General features: G+C 42.6%; 1 protein-coding gene across 1 annotated transcript; it reads right to left on the bottom strand.

The window, feature by feature from the left end:
* Positions 1-6,953: 6,953 nt before the first annotated feature.
* Positions 6,954-10,363, bottom strand: LOC110742909 (aldo-keto reductase family 1 member B10-like; the record flags this gene model as incomplete). The annotated part of the gene is made up of 3 exons (XM_031662334.1): positions 6,954-7,829; positions 9,532-9,614; positions 10,262-10,363. Coding segments are annotated over 3 exons (228 nt in total), but the record flags the coding sequence as incomplete, so codon positions are not given.
* Positions 10,364-10,797: the final 434 nt, after the last annotated feature.

Here is a 10,797-nt window from a genome sequence, read left to right as displayed (position 1 = left end):
TACATTAGGTATGTCTCCTAATGCTACCCCTGCCTCTTCCCCCCTCCCCACAATAGGACCCGGTGTGTGATATGCCCCTTCCTGTGTCCAAGTGATCTCATTCTTCAATTCCCACCTATGAGTGAGAACATGCGGTATTTGGTTTTCTGTTCTTTGCGATAGTTTCCTGAGAATGATGGTTTCCAGCTGCATGCTTGTCCCTACAAAGGACACGAACTCATCCTTTCTTATGGCTGCATAGTATTCCATGGTGTATATGTGCCACATTTTCCCAACCCAGTCTGTCACTGATGGACATTTGGGTTGGTTCCAAGTCTTTGCTATTGTGAACTGTGCTGCAATAAACATAGGTGTGCATGTCTTTATAACAGCATGACTTATAATCCTTTGGGTATATACCCAGTAATGGGATGGCTGGGTCAAATAGTATTTCTAGTTCTAGATCCTTGAGGAATTGCCACACTGTTTTCCATAATGGTTGAACTAGTTTACAGTCCTACCAACAGTGTAAAAGTGTTCCTGTTTCTCCACATCCTCTCCACCACCTGTTGTTTCCTGATTTTTTAATGATTGCCATTCTAATTGGTGTGAGATGTTATCTCATTGTGGTTTTGATTTGTATTTCTCTGATGGTGAGTGATGATGAGCATTTTTTCATGTGTCTGTTGGCTGTATGAATGTCTTCTTTTGAGAAGTGTCTGTTCATATCCTTTGCCTACTTTTGGATAGAGGGTTGTTTGTTTTTTTCTTGTAAATTTGATTGAGATCTTTATAGGTTCTGGATATTAGCACTTTGTCAGATGAGTAGATTGCAAAAATTTTCTCCCATTCTGTAGGTTATCTGTTCACTCTGATGGTAGTTTCTTTTGCTGTGCAGAAGCTCTTTAGTTTAATTAGATCCCATTTGTCAATTTTGGCTTTTGTTGCCATTGCTTTTGGTGTTTTAGACATGACGTCCTTGCCCATGCCTATGTCCTGAATGGTATTACCTAGGTATTCTTCTAGGGTTTTTATGGTTTTACGTCTAACATTTAAGTCTCTAATCCATCTTGAATTAATTTTTATATAAAGAGTTAGGAAAAGATCCAGTTTCAGCTTTCTACTTATCGCTAGCCAATTTTCCCAGTACCATTTATTAAATAGGGAATCCTTTCCCCATTTCTTGTTTTTGTCAGATTTGTCAAAGATCAGATGGCTGTAGATGTGTGGTATTATTTCTGAGGGCTCTGTTCTGCTCCATTGGTCTATATCTCTGTTTTGGTACCAGTACCATGCTGTTTTGGTTACTGTAGCCTTGTAGGATAGTTAGAAGTCAGGTAGCGTGATGCCTCCAGCTTTGTTCTTTTGGCTTAGGATTGTCTTGCCAATGCGGGATCTTTTTTGGTTTCATATGAACTTTAAAGCAGTTTTTTCCAATTCTGTGAAGAAAGTCATTGGTAGCTTAATGGGGGTGGCACTGAATCCATAAATTACCTTGGGCAGTATGGCCATTTTCACAATGTTCATTCTTCCTATCCATGAGCATGGTATGTTCTTCCATTTGTTTGTGTCCTCTTTTATTTCACTGAGCAGTGGTTTGTAGTTCTCCTGGAAGAAGTCCTTTATATCCCTTGTAAGTTGGATTCCTGGATATTTTATTCTCTTTGAAGCTATTGTGAATGGGAGTTCATTCGTGATTTGGCCCTCTGTTTGTCTGTTACTGGTGTATAAGAATGCTTGTGATTTTTGCACATTGATTTTGTATCCTGAGACTCTGCTGAGGTTGTTTATCAGCTTAAGGAGATTTTGGGCTGAGACAGTGGGGTTTTCTAAATATACAATCATGTCATCTGCAAACAGGGACAATTTGACTTCTTCTTTTCCTAACTCAATACCCTTGATTTCTTTCTCTTGCCTGATTGCCCTAGCCAGAACTTCCAACACTATGTTGAATAGGAGTAATGAGAGAGGGCATCCCTGCCTTGTGCCAGTTTTCAAAGGGAATGCTTCCAGTTTTTGCCCATTCAGCATGATATTGGCTGTGGGTTTGTCATAAATAGCTCTTATTTTTTTGAGATACATTCCATCAATACCAAATTTATTGAGAGTTTTTAGCATGAAGGGCTGTTGAATTTTGTCAAACACCTTTTCTGCATCTATTGAGATAATCATGTGGTTTTTGTCTTTGGTTCTGTTTATATGCTGGATTGCATTTATTCATTTGCATATGTTGAACCAGCCTTGCATCCCAGGGATGAAGCCCACTTGATCATGGTGGATAAGCTTTTTGATGTGCTGTTGTATTTGGTTTGCCAGTATTTTATTGAGGAGTTTTGCATCGATGTTCATCAGGGATATTGGTCTAAAATTCTCTTTTTTTGTTGTATCTCTGTCATGCTTTGGTATCAGGATGATGTTGGCCTCATAAAATGAGTTAGGGAGGATTCCCTCCTTTTCTATTGATTGGAATAGTTTCAGAAGGAATGGTACCAGCTCCTCCTTGTACCTCTGGTAGAATTGGTTGTGAAACCGTCTTGTCCTGGGCTTTTTTTGGTTGGTAGGCTATTAATTATTGCCTCAATTTCAGAGCCTGCTATTGGTGTATTCAGGGATTCAACTTCTTCTTGGTTTAGTCTTGGGAGAGTGTAAGTGTCCAGGATATTATCCATTTCTTCTAGGTTTTCTAGTTTATTTGCGTAGAGATGTTTATAGTATTCTCTGATGGTAGTTTGTATTTCTGTGGGGTTGGTGGTGATAGCTCCTTTATCATTTTTTATTTGATTCTTCTCTCTTTTCTTCTTTATTTGTCTTGTTAGTGGTCTATCAATTTTGTTGATCTTTTCAAAAAACCAGCTCCTGGATTCATTGATTTTTTGGAGGGTTTTTTGTGTCTCTATCTCCTTCAGTTCTGCTCTGATCACAGTTATTTCTTGCCTTCTGGTAGCTTTTGAATATGTTTGCTCTTGCTTCTCTAGTTCTTTTAATTGTGATGCTAGGGTGTCCATTTTAGACCTTTCCTGCTTTCTCTTGTGGGCATTTAGTGCTATAAATGTCCCTCTACACACTGCTTTAAATGTGTCCCAGAGATTCTGGTATGTTGTATCTTTGTTCTCATTGGTTTCAAAGAACATCTTTATTTCTGCCTTCATTTCGTTATGTACCCAGTAGTCATTCAGGAGCAGGTTGTTCAGTTTCCATGTAGTTGAGTGGTTTCTATTGAGTTTCTTAGTCCTGAGTTCTAGTTTGATTTCACTGTGGTCTGAGAGACAGTTTGTTATAATTTCTGCTGTTTTACATTTGCTGAGGAGTGCTTTAATTCCAACTGTGTGTTTAGTTTTGGAATAAGTGCGATGTGGTGCTGAGAAGAATGTATATTCTGTTGATTTGGGGTGGAGAGTTCTATAGATGTCTATTAGATCCGCTTGGTGCAGAGTTGAGTTCAATCCTGGATATCCTTGTTAACTTTCTGTCTCATTGATCTGTCTAATGATGACAGTGGGGTGTTGAAGTCTCCCATTATTACTGTATGGGAGTCTAAGTCTCTTTGTAAGTCTCTAAGGACTTGCTTTATGAATCTGGGTGCTCCAGTATTGGGTGCAGATATATTTAGGATAGTTAGCTCTTCCTGATGAATTGATCCCTTTACCATTATGTAATGGCCTTCTTGTCTCTTTTGATCTTCGATGGTTTAAAGTCTGTTTTATCACAGACTAGGATTGCAACCCCTGCTTTTTTTGTTGTTGTTGTTTTCCATTTGCTTGGTAGATCTTCCTGCATCCCTTTATGTTGAGCCTATTTGTGTCTCTGCATGTGCGATGGGTCTCCTGAATACAGCAAACTGATGGGTCTTGACTCTCTATCCAATTTGCCAGTCTGTGTCTTTTAATTGGACCATTTAGTCCATTTACATTTAAGATTAATGTTGTTACGTGTGAACTTGATCCTGTCATTATGATATTAGCTGGTTATTTTGCTCGCTAGTTGATGCAGTTTCTTCCTAGCATTGATGGACTTTACATTTTGACATGTTTTTGCAATGGCTGGTACCTGTTGTTCCTTTCCATGTTTAGTGCTTCCTTCAGGATCTCTTGTAGGGCAGTCCTGGGGGTGACAGAATCTCTAAGCATTTGCTTGTCTGTAAAGGATTTTATTTCTCCTTCACTTATGAAACTTAGTTTGGCTGGATATGAAATTCTGGGTTGAAAATTCTTTTCTTTAGAAATGTTGAATGTTGGCCCCTACTCTCTTCTGGGTTGGAGAGTTTCTGCCGAGAGATCTGCTGTTAGTCTGATGGGCTTCCCTTTGTGTGTAACCTGACCTTTCTCTCTGGCTGCCTTTAACATTTATTCCTTCATTTCAACTTTGGTGAATCTGACAATTAAGTGTCTTAGAATTGCTCTTCTCAAGGAGTATCTTTGTGGCATTCTCTGTATTTCCTGAATTCAAATGTTGGCCTGCCTTACTAGGTTGGGGAAGTTCTCCTGGGTGATATCCTGCAGAGTGTTTTCCAACTTGGTTCCATTTTCCCCGTCACTTTCAGGCACACCAATCAGATGTAGATTTAGTCTTTTTACATAGCCCCATATTTCTTGAAGGCTTTGTTCATTTCTTTTTACTCTATGCTTCTCTTCTCACTTCATTTCATTCATTTGATCTTCAGTCGCTGATACTCTTTCTTCCAGATGATCAAGTCAGTTACTGAAGCTTGTGCATTTGTCACAGTTCTCGTGTTATGGATTTCATCTCTATCAGTTCTTTTAAGGACTTCTCTACATTGGATATTCTAGTTAGCCATTTGTAAAATCTTTTTTCAAGGTTTTTAGTTTCTTTGCAATGGTTATGTAGTTCCTCATTTAGCTCTGAGAAGTTTGATTGACTGAAGCCTTCTTCTCTCAATTCATCAAAGTCATTCTCCGTCCATCTTTGTTCCGTTGCTGGCGATGAGCTGCATTCCTTTGGAGGGGGAGATGCGCTCTGATTTTTTGAAATTCCCGCTTTTCTGCACTGCTTTTCCCCCCATCTTTGTGGTTTTATCTGCCTTTGGTCTTTGATGATGGTGACACACTGAAGGGGTTTTGGTGTGGGCGTCCTTTCTGTTTGTTAGTTTTCCTTCTAACAGTCAGGACCCTCAGCTGTAGGTCTCTTGGAGTTTGCTTGGGGTCCACTCCCGACCCTGTTTGCCTGGGTATCAGCAGCGGAGGTTGCAGAACATAGAATATTGCTGAACAACGAGTGTTGCTGTCTGATTCTTGCTCTGGAAGCTTCATCTCAGGGATGTAGCCTACCGTGTGAGGTGTGACGTGTTGGTCTGCACCTAGTGGGGAATGTCTCCCAGTTAGGCTACTCAGGGATCAGGGACCCACTTGAGCAGGCTGTCTGTCTATTCTCAGATCTAAACCTCCATGCTGGGAGAGCCACTGCTCTCTTCAAAGCTATCAGACAGGGGCATTTACCTCTGCCGAGGTTTCTGCTGCTTTTTGTTTAGCTATGACCTGTCCCCAGAGGAGGAGTCTACAGAAGCAGGCCGGCCTCCTTGAGCTGTGGTGGACTCCACCCAATTCGAGCTTCCTGGTGGCTTTGTTTACCTACTTAAGCCTCACCAATGGCGGATGCCCCTCCCCAAGCCTCACTGCCATCTTGCAGTTAGATCTGACTGCTGTGCTAGCAACGAGGGAGGTTCCGTAGGAGTGGGACCCTCCGGGCCAGGTGTGGGATATAATCTCCTAGTGTGCCGTTTGCTAAGACCCTTGGTAAAGCACAGTATTAGGGTGGGAGTCACCTGATTTTCCAGGTGTTTTGTGTCTCAATTTCCTTTGGCTAGGAAAAGGAATTCACTTCCCCTTTGCACTTCCCAGGTGAGGTGATGCCTTGCCCTGCTTCAGCTGTTGCTGGTCGGGCTGCACCCGCAGACCAGAACCAACTGTCCGACACGACCCAGTGAGATGAACCCACTACCTCAGTTGAAAATGTAGAATCACCCGTGTTCTGTGTCACTCATGCTGGGAGCTAGAGGCTGGAGCTGTTCCTATTCAGCCATCATGGGCGTGCCTCCATATACATTTTAAAAGCACCCCGTCTATGACATTGTGTATGGATGTGAACATATATACTAAAAATACAAAAATGTGAATGGGAAGTATACCAGGGAAAGGTCTAGCAAGGAGAAAAGAAACTGTGCTAAGATTTTTAAATATTGGATGTTTGATTCAAATAATTGGTTATAATAGGTGATCAGTTACATATGATGGAATAGCTGGGCTATGGAAAGAAGATGAGACAACTCGGTTTAGCAGCAGCAGGAAAAGATCCTCGCTCCTAAGGAAGAAGGACAAAGAAAGGGTGCTGCTCCCTCAACCCAGAAGCTTTGTCTGGTAGGAGATAGAATCAAGGTGGAGGTTGCCTGGAAAAAGCTGGGCCCACAGAGGAATGTGCTTTCTACTGGAGATGCCACTCAAGGTCAAGAGACAGGGAGAGAGGGAGAGAGAAATGCCTGGCTCTTCCCTTCTCCAGCCCTTCAAGCTCCTAACAGTACCTCTCACTGAGGAAACCCAGAGGAAGTTATAACATAGCAAGGAAGCCTGGGAATGTAGGTGTACCCCTCAACCCCAATCAGAGGGTGAGGGGACTCACCAATTTAGGATATGCATTTGCCTCTGGAGAGGTAGTCAGGGGAATGTGCACAAAGTGGTCCTTGACTATATTGGTAACCCCTAATTTCTTTAATTTTTTTAAAGGTTTGGAGACAACATGGCAAAATGTTAGCATTTGTTTTTTGTTTTGAGACAGAGTCTCTCTCTGTCACCCAGGCTGGAGTGCAGTGGTGCAAGTCGGGCTCAGTGCAATCTCCACCTCTCTGGTTCAAGCGACCCTCCCACATCAGCCTCTCTAGTAGCTGGGACTAAGGTACACACCACTACACCCGGTTAACACTTGTTAATATTATAATGTGGGCGACCAGAGGCTCATTACTTTACTTTCTGTACATTTCTATATAGTTGGAATATTTCATAAGAAGCAATTATTATAGAACAAACAGAAATGTTCCAGATTAATGGCAATAGTAAGCATCTTTATTGTATTTCCATGCTACTTCCCAAGGAAATGTCACATCTCTCTCAGTGAACAGTAGCATCCTTGTGAAGTTTGCAGGCTGTGCCATTGACTCTTTGGCATGATGGTGTATCGAAGACAAGGTGGGAGAACAAGACAGGGAATGAGTGGAGATAGGCAAGGAGGAAAGATGGCAGGAAAAGTCTCAGGAGGAAGAGGATGACCATCGATCGCTGTGAGCTCTCCCAGAGCCTGCCTGCCTTTAAACTTGGTTCAGTCACTTATTACCTGGGGGTCTTGAACAAGTTCCTCCTCTCTCCCTCCTAAGATGTTAATAGTACCTACCTCAGTGGGGTTATTTTGAGGATTCAGTAACTTCACCCACAGGAAAACACTTCACATTGTGTGGGAACATAGTCCACTCTCAATCCATGTTGGTTACGATCCTTATTTTTTTATTATTAATCTTTACATCCTCAGTGTTGGCAGAGTTCTTGTGCTTAACAAACATTTGTTCAGATCAGATAAGTGGAAAAAATTGTCATTTGCTTATTCAAGCCATGTTTTTCTGTGATATTCTGATCCTAGTTGAATATACAGAAATAAATGTCTAAAACAGCACCTCGATTCTGGTCTACAACAGGATGAAGTTCACTGTGATCTCAGATAAGCGTGGCTAAAATAGGACTTGATGGAGATAGTCACACTTCAGCGAAGAAAGACAATCCCCTGTGTAATGTCACCAGGAGATTCAACCTCAATATTCTGCATCGAAGGGATAGTCCTCCAAATGAGAGGATCTGTAGAAACAAAAAAACAGAGAATCTGTGTTCCATGAAAGCAATAGCTCTGGTTGAGAAGGTATTCTTCTCTGGTGGATTCTATGGTATTTCTGCTCTCTCAGCCACCTCCCTGCAAGAACACAAGAAGGGTGCTCACACCTTGACCTTCCCTCAATTCGATATGAGGGCTTTGATAGGAAGGAGGACAGACAGTGACCAGGGTATGGGAAACAACTCGGAATGACAACTCATGGTAAGTCTGGTGTCAGGTGAGGCAACTGACAAGTCTTGTCCCAATCCACTGTCACAACATCATGAGGTAGGAAACACCAGCACAATTGACAGTTTGGGGATTGTTATGAGTATTAAATGAGATAATAGCACCGGCAAAGGGCTCAGGACCCTGGCACATTCTAAGTTAAGGTTCAATGGATGTTAGCCGAGATGAGTATTATCATCCTACTTTACAGGTAAAGAAGCCAACTTGGAAAAACTAGGAAATTTTTCCAATGTCACACAGCTAAGAAACCAGTGTTAGAGTTGGATTTCAGGCCAGGTGGACTTACTCCTGAGCCCACCAACCCATTGCCTCCACTGGAAATGATGTTCATGGGAAGGTAAGTCGTTTAGTTTGGGGGAAAGTCCCATTTTATGTTCACCTTTCCTTTTTATACTAAGGAGCTGCTACTTTGTTAAGCACTGATAAAAGTAAGCCCTTATAAGATGAGGAAAGGCTGCTGTGATACTAAGGGTGGGCAGAATAGATATGGAATATCATGACATGAAAGCTATGCTTGAGATATTGAAACCATTTTTAAAAGCTGAAAAATCATTTTGGCTATAGGAACATTGGAAGAAATTCAAATTGTCATCGAATTGCAGACCTCACAGTAATAAATGCCAGATAACTCTTTTTGATATATTTAATTAGATCCATTAATCAGTAAGTATTGATTGTAAAGAGATGATTTAGGATTCCCACCTAGCCAGAGTGAAAACTTTCTTTCAACCACTTTCTACGATTTAAAGTAAAGTTACCACCATCACTTTTGAGAGGAATTTGGAGATTATTTAATCCAGCCTCCCCAGCCTTCTTGCTTGAATGCTCTAAACACAATCCCATCTCAGGGCCTTTGCACCTGCTGTTATCACTGCCAAGAATGCTCTTCCCCAAATATGCATATGGCATATCCCTCACAGCAAAGCCTCCTTTGACCCACCCCATATAAAGGATCCGTTCCACTACCACCCACCACTTCCTATCCACTTTGCCCTACTTATTTTTCTGTCTAGCATTTGTTACTATCTGACACATATATTTTGATTTGATTTATTTCTGTTCTGTTTTCTTCCCTCCCTCCCTAAGCACGTGCAGGCAGCATCTTTGTATAGTATGATAACCCAAGCATCTAGAAGATGCCTGGCACATAGAGGACCACTAGATATTTATTGAATGCAGGAATAAATGAATGCTCGCCTCCTGCCTATTGACAACACACCTTCTGTTACAATTCTAGCTCTACATCCAGACAATGAGCAGCAATTAGAGATGTGTCCATCACAGTGATTCCCAGGTACCCCAATTTTAACTTTCAGAACTGCCCCAAAATTGTATTTGAAGACACAAGTAGTCCCAGCAGCCTTCTAACTCTTGCAACTAACCCTCTACCAGTTTGGAAAAACTCCTGGCAATGCTCCTAGTTAATTCCATGCCACTTACTGCAACATGTTGCAGGCCCTCCAGTTTCTGTTGAAGGTGAGAATGGTTGCCATCTCGTCATCACTCAATTTAAAGTCAAAGACCTGGAAAGATAGGAGTTCCAGTACATCATCAGTAAGGCCGTTACTGCTGTGACTGGAGACTGCCGCTCATTCTAGCAGGAAGTTCTAGCAGCACAAACTGGTCACAGGTGTTTTTCCAATTATATCCACAGGATACAAATTTTTCTCTAAATTAGGTCCTACACAAAGACCGCAGTATTTGTAGTGCTCAGTGTTCCGGGGGAGGGAGAACAGGTTCACAGGCACTAAGCTCCAGGTGTGCACAGGCCCTGTGCTCCATGATGCGCCCTTCTAGAAGACAGTTCTCCAAGGACAGTTCACACCTCCTCTGCTGCCAGAAGATGAGCAGGGAGGCCAGGACAGTCTGCTCATGTGGTGGCCCAGGGCTTAGCTGCTCAGGGGCAACTGAGGGTCTTCTCAGTGGTGCGAGGCACAGCTGTGCTCAGACCTGACAAGGCTTCAGCAGGCACCGTCCCCAGCATGTCCTAAGCCCATGGGTCATTCATCTCAGGTATACTGAGCCTAGATCCCTGGGCTGGAAAATGATAGGGTGGTGGGAACAGAGGGGGCAGAAGACAGTGCAGGGATGAGGTGAGAAGCCTAGTGACAGGGTCTGTCTGTGTCCCCCTCCCCTGAAGAATACCAGGGCCGACCAGCCGGGATCTTACCTGAATGTTCTCAACAATGCGTGCCGGTGTCACAGACTTGGGGATCACAATCACATTCCTCTGGATATGGAAACGGATCAGAACCTGTGCAGAAAGGGGACATCATGTTTTCACTCAGCTACAAGGACCCCTCCTTTTATGGAAAGGAAGAAAAAACATCTGCGCAGCTCACTGTGGCTTCAGGTACAATCGCTGATACTGACTGAGCCCTCGACAGCTATAGACTTGTGTCAGCCCGCCGCCTCATTCTCTCCCTTCATCTTAGGGACAACTCTGTGATCTTCATTTTTTACGAATAAAGAAAGCAGTTTGGGTCATAAGGCTGATCAGAGGTGGAGGTGGCGTCTGCACCCATATCCCTAGACTCCAAAGCCATGCTTTACGACTTGGCTGTCGGGCTTAACAGGAAGCTGTGAGGCAGAAGCTATCTTTGTTTCAGTAAGCTCTTGTGTTTCCTGGAGATTCCAACAGACTTCGAAGGAAACACTATAGATGGCTTCAGCTCCTGTGTTCTTCCCCTTTAAGGAGTTAGTTGA

This window comes from Papio anubis, unplaced genomic scaffold, assembly GCF_008728515.1.
Source record: "Papio anubis isolate 15944 unplaced genomic scaffold, Panubis1.0 scaffold555, whole genome shotgun sequence".
NCBI lineage: Eukaryota > Metazoa > Chordata > Mammalia > Primates > Cercopithecidae > Papio > Papio anubis.
This window is presented reverse-complemented; position numbering and strand designations above follow the sequence as displayed.